The sequence below is a fragment of the Girardinichthys multiradiatus genome, chromosome 11 (genome assembly GCF_021462225.1).
Source record: "Girardinichthys multiradiatus isolate DD_20200921_A chromosome 11, DD_fGirMul_XY1, whole genome shotgun sequence".
Taxonomy (NCBI): Eukaryota; Metazoa; Chordata; class Actinopteri; order Cyprinodontiformes; family Goodeidae; genus Girardinichthys; species Girardinichthys multiradiatus.
The window spans coordinates 166,908-185,189 of record NC_061804.1 but is presented as its reverse complement, the minus strand read 5'-3'; the positions used below and the strand labels follow the sequence as shown (position 1 = coordinate 185,189).

Here is an 18,282-nt window from a genome sequence, read left to right as displayed (position 1 = left end):
AACCAACAACAGAACCCACAGATAAGGAAGGGGACAGTTAGAATAGGGAGAAGTGCAACCAGAACAAATCAAATAAGACTTGGACTTTAAACATTTTAGGAACACACAAGAGAGGGTAGTATGATCACTGCAGACAACATGAAACAGTGGAACTCGCTCTGGTCCACTGTTAGAAAAATGTCAATAAGGCAGCATAATTATTCATCAATAACTAATAGGAAATTATCCTGTTGAAACATAAAAAGCATTTAGACTGAGGCACTCTCTAGATTTTATCTGACTACCTGAAACAGTCAACCAATAGACGCATTTTGTTGATTTATTAGTAGTAGAGTTACAGTTCACCCTCCAAACCCCTTGGTGGCGGTAACGCGCCACTAAATTGGTTGCTAAGATACAAATAAACAGGATATAAAGCTCCGCCCCGGAAGCGGAACTCTGAGCGCGGAGTTTAATCTGCAAAGGCGCTCGCGCGTTTTTTCAGTCTAGCTCCCCGCGCGTTCAGAGAAGGACCACCTGAGCAGGTAAACGACCACGGCCTTCCGTGATTACTGGTCAGACATGGCGACCCCTCCGAAGCGGCTCCGCGGGTCTCAGAGCGGCTCCCCGCTCAGCAGCAGCGGCTCCCGCAGAAACAGAAAGATCTCCATCGAGGGAAATATCGGTTAGTTCTGCTGCTGACATACATCATCTGAACATAAGAATTTATCCTGAGACAATCAGAACCTGGTCAGAACTCAGTAAGGGACCGCCCCGCCAAATTAGTCCCAGGTGGCGGGAACAGTTGATCAGCTGCTGGTCGAGGATCAGTACCTCAGAGCTTCAGTAACTGATGGAGAAGTGCTAATCAGGCGAGTTAATGTGTGTGTGTGTGTGTGTGTGTGTGTGTGTGTGTGTACGCGCGCGTAGCTGCAGGTAAATCCACCTTCGTCCGTCTCCTCCAGGCCTCCTCCGAGGACTGGGAGGTGATCCCAGAACCGATCGGGAAATGGTGCAACGTCCAGAACGACGGCGATGATATTTACCAGGTGAGCAAAGAACACCTGAAGGCATCACTGCAGAGGATCAGAGTGAGGATGATGTTCTCTTGACAACGAGCTGGGTTTGGGTTTATGGGGGTCGAGATTATTGGGAAAAATGCAACTGGATTTAGAACCTTTGCTGTCCAAGCAAACCAGTAAAGACAACCCAATTAGATTTGCAGGGTACCAGGATGTGATGATGTCAAATATTTGTTCTACTGGACAGAAACTTACCTGGAAACAGCTTCTTGAAACAATTAACATGCCATCAGCATGCAGAGCAGAAGGAACTCGTGTGTCCAGGTAGATGTTTATGAAGCTGACATGTTGCACGCTGATAAGTAGGTGCAGTGCAGGTGAGTCACATTTGTCAGCAGGTAACTTCTGCATCATTCCAGCTGGATCTGAAGGGGGAACATTTCCTACTGCAGAGGACACACAGCGGCTGACTCGCTCTGACCTCTGTTCACCTGTCTGTTTCCATGTCGTCCTATGTGTGTAGGAGCTGAGCTCCTCCCAGAAAAGTGGAGGAAACCTCCTGCAGATGTTGTACGATAAACCCAGCCGCTGGGCCTACACCTTCCAGGTAACTACTCCTGACTCCGCCTCCTCAGGTCAAGCTGCTGAGCAAGCTTTTTCACCTGTGTGGGTCTCACCTGTGTGCAGAGTTATGCGTGCCTCAGCAGAGTTCGAGCTCAGCTTCAGACTCCATCGGCCAAACTGCAGCAGGCAGAAAATCCCGTTCAGTTCTATGAACGCTCCGTCTACTCAGACAGGTAACTAACAGCCGGAACCAGCAGGTGTCAAACAGAACATGACACATCAAAATGAAGAACTTGTTTGCTTGAGAAATGAAGTGTAGCCAAGTGTGAAAGGTCATTGATAAGGTGACACCTGGCAGGTGGCATTCTATCGGGTTCTTAGGTTCTGTGGATTGAGTTTGAAAATGTGATTAAACCCAAAAGGAGTTTGTGTGTTGATGTTACAACAGGTGTGTTAACCTGGAGCTTACCTGTCTGTCTCTGCATGTCTCAGGTATGTGTTCGCATCCAACCTGTTTGAGAGCGGTGACCTGATGGAGACAGAATGGAGCGTTTATCAGGACTGGCACACCTGGTTACTGAACCAGTTTGAAACGGATATTGCTCTGGACGGCATCATCTACCTGAGAGCCCCCCCACAGGTAATGAATGAGACCCCACAGTCTGGGAATCTTTGTACAATTGGATGGACTCCATGGTTCATGTGGAGCAGCATCAATGTGTTCCTCAGGTGATAAACCAGGTTCTGTGAAACTTCTCAGAAAACCGCTTGAGAAACATTTCATCAGATCTGATTGACTGCCTGCAGCTGAGATTAATAACTGTTTGGAGAGGTCCAGAAGTAGTCATGAAGATATCTGGAAACCTTGAACCCCTCAGCAGCCCAGTTGAACTGTACCTGCCATCTACAGGGGTTGGACAATGAAACTGAAACACCTGGTTTTAGACCACAATAATTTATCAGTATGGTGTAGGACCTCCTTTTGCAGCCTTTTGTAGTCCTTGGCAGTGACGCGCCCATCTAGCACAAGTATTGGGCCAAGGGAATGCCATGATATGGCAGCCCAAACCATCACTGATCCACCCCCATGCTTCACTCTGGGCATGCAACAGTCTGGGTGGTACGCTTCTTTGGGGCTTCTCCACACCGTAACTCTCCTGGATGTGGGGAAAACAGTAAAGATGGACTCATCAGAGAACAATACATGTTTCATATTGTCCACAGCCCAAGATTTGTGCTCCTTGCACCATTGAAACCAACGTTTGGCATTGGCATGAGTGACCAAAGGTTTGGCTATAGCAGCCCGGCCGTGTATATTGACCCTGTGGAGCTCCTGATGGACAGTTCTGGTGGAAACAGGAGAGTTGAGGTGCACATTTAATTCTGCCGTGATTTGGGCAGCCGTGGTTTTATGTTTTTTGGATACAATCCAGGTTAGCACCCGAACATCCCTTTCAGACAGCTTCCTCTTGCGTCCACAGTTAATCCTGTTGGATGTGGTTCGTCCTTCTTGGTGGTATGCTGACATTACCCTGGATACCGTGGCTCTTGATACATCACAAAGACTTGCTGTCTTGGTCACAGATGCGCCAGCAAGACGTGCACCAACAATTTGTCCTCTTTTGAACTCTGGTATGTCACCCATAATGTTGTGTGCATTTCAATATTTTGAGCCAAACTGTACTCTTACCCTGATAATTGAACCTTCACACTCTGCTCTTACTGGTGCAATGTGCAATCAATGAAGACTGGCTACCAGGCTGGTCCAATTTAGCCATGAAACCTCCCACACTAAAATGACAGGTGTTTCACTTTCATTCTCCAACCTCTGTACATCTGGACCATGGCTGTGATATACCAAATCCACGGCTGCACCAGATCCCTGCCTTTGCATCTCTCTGAATATTTTCATGGTGCCTTCAGGTTTCTCTGTATTTTGCAGCGCTGTATGCAGAGGCTGCTGCATCGTGGTCGGGAGGAGGAGCAGGGAATTCCTCTGGAGTATCTGGAGCAGCTTCACTTCAAACATGAGGCGTGGCTTTACCACAGGAACCTCAGGTAACCGAACATGCTCAGATGGTGTCTGCTGCTGGGTTAGGGTGAGTGGGTGAAGTCATTCATCTGTCGGTGTTTGCAGGCTGGACTTTGAGTACCTCACTGAACTTCCTGTTCTGGTTCTGGATGTTGACGAAGACTTTAAGAACGATCGGATCAAACAGGAAGAAATTGTTGACAAGGTGTGTTTTATTCTGAAAATCTGCTGCAGCTCTTGTTCTGAAAATCTGATCTCATGACTTCTATTTAATCTGCAGGTCAGAGAGTTTCTCACCCCACTATGAAGCTCCTCCATTCACACCTCAGAACATCAGCACCAGAGTTCCTAGTTGGACAACAGCTCTCTTTTTTTTTATCACTTTGTAAAGTTTAATTTTTCCGTTTTTTATAGTTGGAGGGTAAAATGTCTTAACTGTGTGTGTGTGTGTGTGTGTTCTTCAGGGCATTTTCCTGAAACCTGCTCATTTTGGGTTAGGTTTAGGATGTGTGAATTGAGTTTAGGTCGGGGTCAGGGGTCAGACCATAGAAATGACGTCCTGATAAAGATAGAAAGACAGGGATGCGTGTGTGTATTTGTGCTTTTTTATATAAGCTCTTAAACATCCTTAACTGTTCATGTTTCTTTCACAAAGGCATCATGACAGGGAGCCTGTCATGATGCCTTTAGGGAAACTCCCTAGTTTCTGTAAATAAATGAAATCAGACTCAAAGTGTGTCCCAAGTGTCTGTTTCAACAACCACACTTGTTATTGGATCTGATTTTAGATCTGAACCTAGCTTTCTTTTGAATCCAGCACACCATCCTATGGACTAATCTCAACATCCACACACCTTCGATAACGGCCCGGTCCACCAGCCAGTTTCTCCCTGATGTTCTGGGATCAAAGTAAAAAGATTTTGGCACCGCTCAGAGCAGAGAACCACCTCAGCTGTTTTCCCTGGCCTTTGATGGAGTATGGATTGACTGGAATGGCTTCTGTTTGTGAGGGAGACCAAAACTCATGGATGACAGAGTCGGTGGTTTCGTTCCGATGCAGCCCAACCATACCCAGCAGGTTTAATGGGTCGCTGCATCATCCACTGTGTTCCCATGATCTCAGGCCTGAAACAGCCATTTGTTGTTTGGATGAACTGTTTATGAAGGCCCACAGGGGGCAGTAATGAGATGAAGCTGCTGTGATGAAAGATTTTTTTTTAAATGACAGTATATAGAACAACAGTGTGCAGCTGCTAGGTCACAGGCTTAGTTGGGGTGCGCTTGTTTCCTTCTACTGAGCCTACCTGTGTTGCTACTTCCCTGACACAAGTCATACTGGGCAAAATCTGGAAGTAAGTGTTTCTATACATCCGGTGCGCATCGCAATTTCCTGACATAGGTCAATGGATAGCTCAACTCTGCAAGGTACAATGACAATGGATACTTAAATGGATGTATTCTCTAACCTCCAGTCGGTCGTGGCAGATGGCCGCTCACACTGAGCCTGGTTCTGGTTCTGCTGGAGGTTTCTTCCTGTTAAAAGGGAGTTTTTCCTCTCCACTGTCACTACATGCATGCTCAGTATGAGGGATTGCTGCAAAGTCAACGCCAGTGACTGTCCACTGTCTCTACATGCTCATCCAGGAGGAGTGAATGCTGCAAGTCACTGACTGGATGCAATCTGCTGGGTTTCCTTAGATAGAAAAACTTTTTATCCAATTTGAATAAATAACTGAATCTGACTGAACTGTTCAATGATTACGGTTAATTAGAATGTATGAACCTGACTGTTGTGAAGAACCTTGAGACGACATGTGTTGTGAATTGAAGCTATATAAATAAACTGAATTGAATTGAATACAAACTATCCTGAAGTAAGTGATTTTAAACATTCAGCAGTTTAATATGCACATCTGATTCTATCAACATAAACAATATTAAAATAAAGCTATGTTATAAGAGCTATTTATGATATCTCAATCATACATTTTATAAATAAATGCTTATTCTTCATTTTCCATAATTGAAGTGCTTCACAATAAATAACTATAATGTCATACTTTCTAGCAAACTGCTGATTCTGGAGCAATTGCTGAGCCAAATGCAATATGTTCTCAGCCATCAATTGTAGCAACACAGGTAGGCTCAGTTGAAGGAAACAAGCGCACCCCAACTAAGCATGTGACCTAGCAGCTGCACGTTGTTGTTCTATTGGCTGACATGGTTGCTAGGAGATGATACAACTTTAATCTGAGAGAGCAAAAAGGATTTCCGAGCAGGGAAGAAACTTGAGAGCGCAGTTTTGGTCCGAGCAAAGAAAAAGTTTGCGAGCATGAAGGAGAAGCAAGAAGCATTAGATCAGAGCGCAGAAACAAAGATTTGAGAGAGAACGGAGTATATTTGAAAGAAGTTTTGAATGCAAGCACAATAAAATCTTGCTCTCAAATTGAAAATATGTGCTCTTGATTTTTGGCTGTATATTTCCCCCATAGGTTATAACACAGTTGAGCCCCTGGCAGATTCAATGTACCGTATTTTCCGCACTATAAGGCGCACTCAAAAACCTTTAATTTTTTTCAAAAAATGACAGTGCGCCTTGTAATCCGGAGCACCTTATATATGGATCAATTGGTTAATTGGTTGATCCATACTGGTTGTACACGGCGCTCTGTCAAAATGTTTCAGTACGACTGGTAAACTACAAAGCCGCACCGCTTGCAGCATTACGGCTACCGTAGTCAGGGGCGTCGCCGAAGTAATAGCGGTAAACACCTGTACTGTGCTTACTCCTAGTCCAACACCACTTGTGTGTGTATAACGACCCCAAAATGGCACCTTTCAAGAGACATGCTTACGATGCTGAGTTCAAACTCAAGGCTGTCAGCTACGCAGTCGAACATGGGAATAGAGCAGCAGCGAGAGAATTCAACAGTTAACGCTACTATATTGTGAATGTACTAATGTTTGATTTAGTGCATCAAACTGTTTCTTTTACGTGTTTACTGAATTTCACGTTTTAACTAACGTTTGATTTCAACTTCAACTTCATAGACTCCAATGCATTCCTAACGTGCGGTTGGTTCTATTCAATATAATTCTATGTAGAGGAGACCTTACCATGAGAGTGAATGGAGTTATCAGAACGCTGGTTTGTAGTGTATTAATAAAGTTTGACTGACTGACTTATCTGACTGTTTTGTTGACATTCTCTTTAGCACAGCTCCATCTAGTGGATGCATAACGCAACCCCAGTCAAACGTTTGACTGCAGTAGCTTCTATTCTATGCGCCTTATAATCCGGTGCGCCCTATATATGAAAACAGTTCTAAAATAGGCCATTCATTGAAGGTGCGCCTTATAATCCGGGGCGCCTTATAGTGCGGAAAATACGGTATTCTATTTATTTTAGCAGACTGTTTCTTTGGCCTTGGGTCTGGGTCTCGGTGCGCCTGCTGTCCTGTGGTTCCCTGTGACGGACCGGTGGGCTGTCTAGGGTAGACCCCGTCTTTTGCCCAGTGACTGCTGGACCTTGCACGGATCAGCAGGGAGAAATAGGCCAGAAAATTCTGAGAAGCACTGATATAACCTAAGCAGCTGCAGAGGAAAGTGGGTCCGTACTTGACCCGGGTTTAAACTTTCACTTACGCTTTGTTAAAGATCCACAGACATTGCTGAGTCATCTTGAATGGATCACAGTCTGACCCATTCAGGGAACTCGTGAGTCCACTGAGGTGGTTCATCTGATCAGGATGCCACCCTGTGGAGGTATCCTATACACGTATCAGTGGGGGGAGGCACCAGGACAGACCTAGAACTCCTGGTCTGGAAACACATTGGGACTCTGCAGGAGGAGCTGGGTGGGAGTCTCTGTTGGACCAGCTTCAAGATCAGCTTTGGTTAAGTTTGAGTTTTTAGAACTTCTTCAAAAAATCTGTCCCTGATTGATCCAGATCCATGACATCAAAGTGACATGATAGCAGGTTTTACCTGAGAAACAACACACCTGTAGCTTCAGGTCGTAACACCATGTCCAGAGGTTACCGGTCCTGTAACTCTTTCTGAGGAACATCTGAGGAAATCTCCAGGTGATCCTCCAGCAGCTTCATTCTCTACATGTACCTGAGCTGCTGCCTCCTGATTGGCTGAGGGATCTCTAGATACTAAACAGTTTAGAACAACCATGTGACAGAACACATCCTACGAGGTCCAGCTGTCGGAGACTTGCTGAGATATTTGTTGTCTGAAACTGCTGGATGAGCTCTCTACAGAGAAACTCAGTGAGGAGCAAAGTCGGGAAAACAAATAAATCTGACCCTCTGTGGGGTTGGCGAAGGGGGTCAGGGAGGGCCAAGGAGACCAGGACAGGGCCGGTTCTAACTCGTACATTCTCTGAAACAGAATCTAGTCTTTTTTTGTTTTTTCTGCTCAAAACAGCAGATGGATAATTGAAGCTGGTTGTGTTTGACCGATGATTAACTTTCAGGAGACTCATTGATCCCAGCAGACCGGAGTCTGTTAGGATCACGAGCAAGACCTGCTCAATTTTGAATCATCAGACCAACTCCTGGTTTTCTTCTTTCAATCATTAATGTGCTGCAAACTGTCCTCTGCTGCTCCCCACATCCCCACACTTCCTCCATCCATCTTTCCTTCTGTCCTCCCTGTCCCTCTGTCCATGTGTGCAGCAGCCTTCAGACTGTAAGTACAGCCAGAAAATCCTCTTTTCTGCTTGTTTTCTTCTATAATCCTGCAGGAATTCCCAGCAGACTGCTCGGATATTTCAGTTTTACAGCTCACCTCAGCGGCTGCAGACAGATCCGTCTCTGAAGGGGAAAGAAGGACTGAGTGGTTAAGGTTAAGGTTGAGTTTTGTCTTGCATGTTTTGATATGATTGAGCTGAAGCTCCGATCCTGAACTCTCCCGACCACTCCTGTCCTTCATCTTCTCGCCAAGATGGGTTTCACAGACCTGCTTGAGGAGGTGAGACCATCTTTTCTTTGCAGTAATCTGATTACCTGGATTCATGCAGGTGTGTAACATGACTTTCCTGTTGTCTGGTTGCCATGGTGAGGTGGGGGGTTTTGGCAGGTACCAGTGGATCCATGTGACCCTAATCAGTTTACCGGGTCTGATGATGGCGAGTCAGAACCTGCTAAACAACTTTGTTTCAGGAATCCCATCCCATCACTGCAACCCAGCGACCAATCAGAGCCTGCCCGACCTGGTTCTCACCCTCCAGGTAACCTGTGCGCCTGCTTGGGTTATAGCCTTTATTCTGTATTAACCTGCACTCTGATAGTAACTCAGACCTGATGCAGTTTAGACTACTGAGCCATTGCTGGGAATGAATGTTCTAATGTGAGGCTCTGATTGGCTGTCTACGTTAATGAATACCTTGAATAAGGTAGTTGGTTGTGGATGTTTTTGTGATTGGCTGTTTTGTATGATAATGTCTGTGATTGGTCTGACTTCTGATGGTTATCAGTGAGTAGCTTTAGGGCTGATTATGTCTGTGATTGGTTAGTTTCCGTGATGGCTGGCTATGATTGGCTGTTTTAGGTGGATGAGCAGCAATTGCTGAAAGTCTTCATTCCTCCTGATCCTTCAGGAAATAGACTTGACCGCTGCAGGAGGTACACAAGTTCCTAGTCTCAATGCTTGCTGGGTGTGACAGTGACATCTCTGACATCACTTCCTGTGTTAACCCAGGTATGCGGAGCCTCAGTGGCACCTGTTGAACCTAAACAGTTCTGTGAACGTCAGTGAGCTGCAGACTGAAGGATGTGTGGATGGATGGAGATTCGACCAATCAGAGTTTTCAGTCACCACTGTCTCCGAGGTAACATGAGATCATGTTAACATTGGCTGATGGAAAAAAGAGCCGTGAATGTTTAATTATTTCAAATTCTACTGTCTGTATAACAAGGATCTTATTTAGAGGCTGTGGTCCATACCTGGGGATCCAAAGAGCTGCAGCAGAAAGAAGCGGCTCCCAGTATCTCCAGTAAAACATCTAGCTTCACTCAGTGCTGCTACAATTAAAGCCGTCATGCTTATATTTCTTATTAATCATGAAAAACAAGTTCCTTTTAAAATAAAAGATAAATAAGTTGCCTGATAGAATAGAATAGAATAGAAATCATTTTATTGTCCCTAGTAGGAAAATTCAGGTGCACCAGCAGCAAAGCGAATGGTAAATTGAAGCAGGCAGATTCACACAAAAGTAAAAAATATAAAAACATAAAAATAATGGATGTACATTAAGGGTAAACTTACAAGACAAAATAATAATTATTAAATATAGCATGTGCAACTTAGGAGGTGTGTGAGTTTGAGCATAAAAACAGACTTTACTAGAAGTGAAGAAACTGCGGATTATAAAAAGGATGTGAACACTTATTGCTTGTTGGGAGCAGTGATGGTTATAAAGTTTCTGTTGTAAACATATTACACCAAAGACGATGGCTGACGCCACCGCAGAGTCAAGAAAGGTCTTATTGAGCAACCCCTGCACTCCAAAATACCTCAGCCTCTTTAGCAGGTACAGTCTGCTCAGACCCTTCTTGTAAGACCATCAGTGTTGTGATCACAGTCCAGTTTATTGTTCAGGTGAACACCCACAGTCAACTATCTCAGTGTCAGTTCCCTGGATGTTCACCACCGTCAGTGTGGTGCAACAATCCACCACTAGCTCCTTGTTTTTTACCTTGTTGATCAGGAGGTTGTTCCGCTGGCACCAGTCCACAAAGTTCTGTATCCACTGTCTGTACACTGAGTAGTACTCACCTGCGATGAGGCTGACAATAGCAGTTGTCAGAGAACATTTTTAGATGGTTGCCTGAGGAGTTGATGGAGAAGTCTGCAGTGTAGAAGGTGAACAAAAACAATGCTTGAACAGCTCCCTGCTGGGCGTACTGCAGGCCAGCATGTCAGACACACAGTCCCATGTTCTCACATACTGCGGGCAGTCAGTGAGGTAGTCCAGTAGTCACAGGGACAGATGGTGGTTCACTCCTGAGCGCTCTAGCTTGTCCCTTAGAAATCCAGGCTCGATGGTACACAAAGCACTGGAGACATCAAAGAACATGATCTTCTAAGTGCTTCCAGGCTTCTCCAGGTGGGTCAGAGCTCAGTGCAGGAGGGAGATGATGGCATCAACCACCCCGATGCCAGGGTAGTAGGCGAACTGCAGCAGATCCAACAAAGACCTACCAGGTGGCAAAGATGGCTGTGGACCTACCTCTGGAGGGTCCTCATCAAAGTGTGATTTTCCACATTGGTACCACAGAAGAGGTTTTCCACAGCTGTGGTGCTTTCCCCAGCTTCAGACTCATGTTGAACATGATGCCTCACATTTGATCTGAACAGCCCCTAAGGAGCCTGGAGCTGATGCCACCCAGACCTGCAGTCTTTCCAACCTTGATCTTTCACAGCTTGTTCCTCACCTGAAGAGTAGAAAGGGACAGTATGGTGGTGGAGGAGGGGGCTGTGGGATGGAGTTCTCTGGATTAGAGTGGGTGAGTAATAACTGAGAGGTGTGAAGGTCTGGGAAGATAAGCAGGCAGGTGTCAAGGGTCGACTGGGCTGGCGGAGGGGGGAGTGTCTGATCAAACCTGTTAAAGAACTTGTTCGGATCATTCACCCTAAATCTCCTACAGCCTGAGAATTTGGCTTTTAACCTGAAATTGTTTTCAGGCTCTTCCAAACCCCACTGCTATTGTTCTACTGCAGCTGGTCCTCCATCTTCTTTCTGTAGATATTTTTTTCAATCCCTGATCTTCTTTCTCACGTTCTTCTGCACAGCTCTCCATCCCCGATCCTTCATGAGGGGCACAGTGTTTTCCACGCAGAAGTTAATGTAGTCCGTGATGCAGTCTGTTATGCTGTCAACGCCTTCGAATGAGGAGCACAGAGCTTTTCGCATGCAGTGGAGCTGAAATGGTCCCTCAGAACTTCTTCAGTCTCCAGACCATCTCTTTACTATGTGTGTCACATCTGGTTCTTTGTGTACAAGGGGTTAAATAGAGAGGCTGGAGATGAACCAGCTTGTGATCTGAGCCTCCCAGGGGAGGGAGAGGTTATGAGCTGTATGCCTCCTTAGTGTTGGCATACAATAAGTCCAGATTTGTATTGTCTCTCGTGCAGGTAGTAACATACAGGGTGAAGGTGCGGAGACTGGAGGACAGGGAGACATGATTAAAATCCTTGGAGGTCAGGAAAAGGACCTGGGGATGCTATGTTTGCAGTCTGCTGGTAACAGTGTGGATGACCTCACAGGCAGCTGCCACATTATCAGAGGGGGGAACACACACAGTTAATGTGTAAACTCCCACGGTTTATTATATGGCCTCATGCTAACAGCTGGCAGCTCAATGTCCTTACCTAAAACCATGTCTTCGATAGTTAAATGTCTAGAGTTACAGCCGGAACTCCTCCTCTCTTCTTACAGCTCCCCTTAGTTCTTTTGGCCTGCAGTAATTGTGTCCAGAGTTAGCATGGTTAGCCACTTCTTAGTCAGTATAATTAAGCTGCTCTCTCTGTAGCCTCTCTGATGGCAGGTTAGTGCTGCCAATTCATCCAGTTTGTTGGGAAGGGATCTCACATTTCCCGTGATGATGGGTCTATACCTGTTTTTTCTTCCACATCTCTTCCTCCTCAGCTCGCTGAATATATCAGGTTGCTCGGTGGGAGGTGGTGCAGCTGAGCTACCGAGAACTACCAGCTGGTGTAAACACTGGGAGCATGGCTGCTCACGCGCTCTCTGAATACAAATGCAGAGAAAAAAGAAAATAAAAGGGTTAGGGTTACCCTATCTCCATAATGTGTACACCAAGGTGGAAAAAAACAGGAATGCAGAGCATGTCTTACAAGATATTTATAAAAGAAAAATTAATGAAAAAGTGGGAGCTCCTGAAACAGGCTGCCTGCTTGTGCAGTGCAGGAGGTTATGCACCATCAGTCGGAGTTTCTGTAGGGTTCTTTTACTTAAAGTATGAAATGGCTTTAAAATTAAGAGCTGTTAGAGATTTCATCAACATGACTGACTCTGTCTACACCCATCTCTCTCAGTGGGACCTGGTGTGTTCTCTGCGTCCTCTCAAACAGATGATCCAGACCATCTATATGGGTGGAGTTTTAACAGGAGCCATCATCTATGGTGGCCTGTCAGACAGGTAAGTATCACCGTGTCACATTTATACCTTTCTATTACTTACAGGTATCTCCAAGTTCACAGTCTCCTTCTGTTAGGTTTGGGAGGAAGTCTGTCCTTATATGGTCGTATCTACAGTTGGCAGTGCTAGGATGCAGCTCCGCCCTCTCTCCTTCATACACCGTTTACTGCATCTTCAGGTTTCTGAGCGGGATGGCCGTGTCTGGAATCATCCTCAATGGAGTCTCTCTCAGTACAGATGTTTACCTGTCTGTTTAGATGTAGATCCCAGGGGTGTAACAATACACGTGTTTGCACTAAAATGTTTCAGTACAGTCCTTTGAGTTTGGTACACACCTGTACATTTAAAATCTGAACCCATGCAGAGCATTTAGTGTGGAGTTTTATGTTTTGTGTTTCTTTAAAAAGCAACAGCAAAGTCTGCATGAGGACTAAAGTTTGTTGGTTGTGATCATTAGATGTCATTCAGCTAGTGTCAATGGAGAACGTGGACTGAACCAAAGCCATAAGACACATGGGTCGATCTGCACAGAACTCAATGACTGACCTGTAACAACATCAAGTCAAATAGAAATGTCACATATGAACAAAAATAAGCTAAAGTGGAAATCCAGCTACGTGCAGCACTCAGCCAGACATAAACCTATGGGAGTCCAAACAGACCTGCAATCTCACACTAGTACTGTCACAACTCTATATATCAAAACTGATCCAAAATGACTTAAACATTTTCTTGCTATTCAATTTAGGAAACGTTTTATTTAAATACCACTTTTGAAGTGGTTTTATTGTTCTTTACTCCATCCATTCTCTTCTTTCTTCATTTTCTAAATCAAATCTCCAGTCAGTTCTCTACTGGCCCTTTTTGAAAATGTTAGAACTTATTGAGAAAATCAGATTATTGTCAAAAATGTTCAAAAACATTCCTTGTTCATTGTTGAATAAGGTATATTCATACATTTTTGTTTCTCTTGAATGTTTACCTTTAAACTACTTGTGTCTCACTGCCTTCCTGTTTGTCCTCCAGAGGTAGAGTGGATCCCTACCAAAACAAGGACACTAGTGGGCACACTCACCTCCTTCTTCTTCACCTTTGGTCAGATGATCCTGGCAGGCCTTGCCTATTGGCTGAGAGACTGGAGGAAGCTTCAGCTGGTCACCTGTGCTCCTCAGTTCATATTCTTTGCCTACAGCTGGTCAGTGAAGCCTCAATGCCTTTCTTTGATTGGTCAGGTGTTTAATGCCTCCACCCTGATTTGCCAGCTGTTTCATCTCTCATTCTGATTGGTCAGGTGTATCATGTTTCTCCTCTAATGGTCAGGTGGTATGCAGAGTCAGCTCGTTGGTTGGTGCTGAACCGCCGGTCTGAGGAGGCCTTAAAGAGTCTCCATAGAGTCGCTCGCATCAATCGGAAACCGGAGATTATTAACAAACTGACCTTACAGGTAGGTTCTGATTACATGTACAGGTGTACTCTGACCAACCAAGACCTCACTTTGGCACCATGTGACTACAGGTACTTCAATCTCACATGAGTAAAGAGATCGAGTCGAGTCGTTCGTCGTTTACAGCCTTTAATCTGCTGAAGACCAGCCAGTTAAGACGCATCTCCATCTGTCTGATCGCTGTCTGGTCAGAAACTTACCTTAATCAAGTGTTATTTATTTCTGTTGTGGTTAGTGTTCATGTTGTATCTCCTATGCAGGTGTTCAAATATCTACCTGTCTGCAGGTTCTCCACCAGTTTTGCTTACTATGGTTTGGCAATGGATCTGCAGAAGTTTGGGGTGAGTCCTCTGATTATTGCCCACCAGGCTATCCTCTCACCTGTCTACCTCTGCTGTGGTTTTATTCTTTGTTTTTGGCATCTGATGGGCTGTCCTGTACTGAACTGTGTTCTGATTGGCTGTGGGTCGTTCCAGGTAAGTATTTACCTGATGCAGATCATCTTTGGAGCTGTAGATATTCCTGCAAAATTCTTGGCTCTGGGCATGCTCAGTTACCTGGGGAGGCGGGTGTCTCAGGTGTCGTGTCTGTTCCTGTCGGCTGTCATCATCTTTGCCAACATCTTTGTCCCCACAGGTACTGTGATTCTGGTCCTGGTCCTGATGTGATCCTAAATTCAGATCTGATCTCTAAGCCTTTTCTTTATTTGGATTCTGATCCTGATCTTCGTTCTGACAGTGATTCCAATGCTTTGTGTAGCATGTTTCTGATTCTGACCCAGACCTATTTCAGGTCCTTGTTCCGATACTGACTCTTATGCTAAATCCAGATTTGATCTCTAATCTTTATTTAGATTTTGTGTTAAATACTGACTTGACCCTGGTTATGGTCCTGATATATTGTAGTATACTGGTGATCTCTTACTGTGTGGTTGTGATTCTGACCAAATTCTGGTCCTGTTTATGTTTCAAATTATTTCACAAATTGCATGCCTGATCTCTAATCAGTATTATGAGCCTGTTTCTGATCTGATCCTGTTCTGAGTGGAGCCCTGAGTTTTGTCCTGATGCCGACCTAGTCTGGTTCAAACATTTGCAGACATGCAGAGCCTCAGAACCACCCTGGCCTGTTTGGGTAAAGCCTTTACCTCGGCCTCTTTCACCACCGTCTACCTGTACACCGGTGAGCTCTATCCCACCGTCATCAGGTGAGTCTGAATAGGCTTGATTGTGTCCTCATCAGAACTTCCGACGAGGTGATCAGAACATATAACGCATACACTGTACTTTCAGGCAGACGGGAATGGGATTTGTCTCCACAATGTCGAGAATTGGCAGCATGGCAGCCCCAGCAGTCCTTATCCTGGATGAGGTGATCACTGATATAAGCAGAACCCAAACCAGAACATGTTGGTACAATTTATTGTTAAAAAGTGGCTGGTCGGTTTGGACACTGTGATGAAGATTGGTGATGGTCCCAGCTGAGAAACAATCCTCAACAAGTTTTAGTATTTATACAGCACAACTTCAACAGGTCCGATTCTTCTGCAGTTACATCAAGTCCAACTCAATCCACAGGGTCCAAATGCCATTTAGTTAAGGCCAGTTACAGTCCAGTTGCATCTAATTCTAATCTAGTACAATAACATTTTGGCGATAATCTTAACATTAGATAATGGTCTGAATTTGATTAGTAAGTGATTGATAAGCATGCCTAATATCAGTGGGATGCATATATTACTTGTATCTGCAATGGGGTCCCTAATCAAAGGAAATACTTGCTTGTGTAAATTGGTTGGGATGGAGGTATATACTTTAGTAACAATATCAACAACAAAGCCAGTTTATGAGGGGGTGAAGCTAGATTCAAGCCCTCTGCTGCACTCCTATATGGTTCTTCAGAAGAGATTTTTCTTTCTTCAAGAAAAACAGCTTTATCTGTTTTAGGATATTTTCATGATTTATTTAGTTTGAATTGTTCACCTTACTGCTTGTATGTACACCATGACATCATCAACGTAGCAACTGATCCACAGAGTGGTGTTTGACTTTCCCAGGTGTTTCCTGCACTGCCCAGTATGGTCTATGGGGGTGCAGCATTGCTGGCTAGTGGCTTTGCCTGTTTCCTGCCAGAGACACTCAACAAGCCACTGCCTGACACCATTGAAGATGTGGAGGAAAACAGGTGAGATGTGTAATGTTGTCCTCATCACTGCCTGATGTGAGGTTATTTAGTGGGACACACAGAAGCACTGTGGCTCCAGAACTCTTCAGCTATTGACTGAACAACAGAGACACAATGTGACCTCAGCTTGTTCTGATGAAAGTATGCAGACATTACCAACAGGACAATTGAACATCAGAAACATTATGTTACTGCCTTATCATTTATTTAAATTGTTGGGGTTCTTGAAGCTGATTTAAGATTATCACAGATGATGCACCTCACCGATCAGTTATGCCTTCCAGTCAATAACCTGACCAGTACTATTAATTACTCTGTGTGTCAAGGTCTGGAAGAAGCTCCGGCTCCCACTTGAAAGAGGGCATGTCACTGAAGGAATGCATGGTGTCTCCTGATGACTGGGGCGTGGCCGTGAAGGAAGGTGTAGCTTTAAAAGGACTGAAAGATAAAGAAGGGGTGGCCTCAATGCTCTCTAACCAATCAGATGATACTACATAACAGGGCCAGGACCAGTGAGAACACAACATCAACCAATCAGATACATTCAGAATTTAAATATTAAAATTTCATCTGCCATAAATAAACAGGTGATTGATTTCAGGTTGATCAGAAGAATATGAGCTAAAAAGATGATGAATGACATTTAATGTCTAGTTATTAATGTAACACATTGATTATCGATCACCGATTCTTATTTGAAGCACTTATTGCCAGTCACCAATAAAAGTATTGAGAAACTGGAGAGATGATCTTTTTTTTTCTCAGATTAGCACACATGGTTCACTGGCTATGTGTGCTTCCAGAACACGCAGCAAGGATCATGAATCTGAAGGGCCGTGGCCTATATCCCTGACACAATAAAATGTGTGAAGGGCATTTCCCCAACACCAATATCTGTGTGAGCTGTTTGTCAGTCTGTCCAAATGTATTCAAGACTTCAAAAACAATCAAAGCTATTGTTCTCCATCATCAGCATCTTATTATCTCCACCACATCAACGTGTTTCTCAGACCAGATACACACTGGAGGACCAGCCAGTGTCTCTGCAGACTGAATGGCCGCTGCTGTCTTAGCTTTGTCACTTTGTCCCATCTCACCCCAACAAAGTTGTTCCTACTCTGTGAGTTCCTTCCAGGTGGATCTGAGACAATTGCCTCATTCAGTGTGCAGACCTTTCTACTGATGGTGAGATGTAAGGACCATCTACAGATAACGGATTGAAAGGATGGTCTGAAAGAGGCTTTAGTCTTTGGAGGGTGTCCTAGTTGTGCCCATAGACCTCCTTCCAGTGTCACATGTCCAAAACATCTCCCTGGGAAGGTGTCCTTACTATACCGAAACCTACTTGCATAGGTTGAAAATTAAAGGTACTGTATCATTCCAGCCTTTTCCAGATGAGAGACATGGAGGTCCTAATCTTCACGGTTATCTGCAAGCTGCACCAGTTCCTGCTGGAGGACCTCTAGTAGGTTATTTCTTGTTATTTTGTGGGTGTTTTAATGTTTTACTTCACGTCACTTTCTCCATGTTATTTCATGTTTTTGTGCTTTGGTTTCATACCTCAGGTTTGTATCTTGTTTCTGCCATTGGTTGTTCTAGTTTTCATTTTCTTTGTGCACATTTGGACTTTAAGCTGTTTTGTGTTAAATAGTTTACATCGTGGCACTCATATCTTTTCATTGTTTCCTTTTGATCACTTTGTGACACTGACAGAGCAATCAGCAGAAGTAATAAATCTGATAACTGGTCAGATTCTGGTCCATGTGATTAGAACAGTTAGTTACTGTGTAAGATGTGAATAAAGACTATAAACCCTCAGCTATGTTTCCAACTAGGCTGCAGTGATCAGGTCCAGATTCAGTCCAGTTGTCATCTGTCTTTTGA

The 18,282-nt window shown here is 44.5% G+C and overlaps 2 protein-coding genes across 4 annotated transcripts; both read left to right on the top strand.

Moving 5' to 3' along the window:
* Positions 1–419: 419 nt before the first annotated feature.
* On the top strand, positions 420–4,330 carry zgc:110540 (deoxynucleoside kinase). The gene is made up of 8 exons (XM_047378881.1): positions 420–664; positions 910–1,028; positions 1,525–1,608; positions 1,689–1,798; positions 2,058–2,205; positions 3,508–3,623; positions 3,703–3,802; positions 3,878–4,330. The coding sequence occupies exons 1-8, from the start codon at positions 562–564 to the stop codon at positions 3,902–3,904; spliced, it is 807 nt and encodes a 268-aa protein (XP_047234837.1). The 5' UTR covers positions 420–561; the 3' UTR covers positions 3,905–4,330.
* Positions 4,331–8,011: 3,681 nt separating this feature from the next.
* oatx (organic anion transporter X) lies at positions 8,012–17,140 on the top strand. Of its 3 annotated transcripts, none has more exons than XM_047378876.1 (16): positions 8,012–8,295; positions 8,382–8,577; positions 8,669–8,836; positions 9,157–9,230; positions 9,307–9,436; positions 12,667–12,770; positions 12,847–13,001; positions 13,797–13,965; positions 14,091–14,214; positions 14,286–14,401; positions 14,501–14,555; positions 14,691–14,850; positions 15,313–15,421; positions 15,511–15,585; positions 16,271–16,398; positions 16,725–16,894. In XM_047378876.1, the coding sequence occupies exons 2-16, from the start codon at positions 8,551–8,553 to the stop codon at positions 16,751–16,753; spliced, it is 1,623 nt and encodes a 540-aa protein (XP_047234832.1). In that variant the 5' UTR covers positions 8,012–8,295; positions 8,382–8,550; the 3' UTR covers positions 16,754–16,894. The 3 variants fall into 3 exon arrangements, with proteins under 3 accessions (XP_047234832.1, XP_047234831.1, XP_047234830.1); XM_047378875.1 differs by having other exon boundaries at positions 8,016–8,295; positions 8,494–8,577; positions 15,507–15,585; positions 16,725–17,140; XM_047378874.1 differs by having other exon boundaries at positions 8,016–8,295; positions 15,507–15,585; positions 16,725–17,140.
* Positions 17,141–18,282: the final 1,142 nt, after the last annotated feature.

Bases quoted from the DNA above. Each gene is read 5' to 3' on its own strand.
- zgc:110540 (XM_047378881.1), top strand. From the start codon at position 562: ATGGCGACCCCTCCGAAGCGGCTCCGCGGGTCTCAGAGCGGCTCCCCG. The intron at 665-909 runs GTTAGTTCTGCT...ACGCGCGCGTAG, and splicing joins CTCCATCGAGGGAAATATCG to CTGCAGGTAAATCCACCTTC. The intron at 1,609-1,688 runs GTAACTACTCCT...ACCTGTGTGCAG, and splicing joins GCTGGGCCTACACCTTCCAG to AGTTATGCGTGCCTCAGCAG.
- oatx (XM_047378875.1), top strand. From the start codon at position 8,551: ATGGGTTTCACAGACCTGCTTGAGGAG. The intron at 14,851-15,312 runs GTACTGTGATTC...AAACATTTGCAG, and splicing joins CAACATCTTTGTCCCCACAG to ACATGCAGAGCCTCAGAACC. The intron at 15,422-15,506 runs GTGAGTCTGAAT...CTGTACTTTCAG, and splicing joins CTCTATCCCACCGTCATCAG to GCAGACGGGAATGGGATTTG.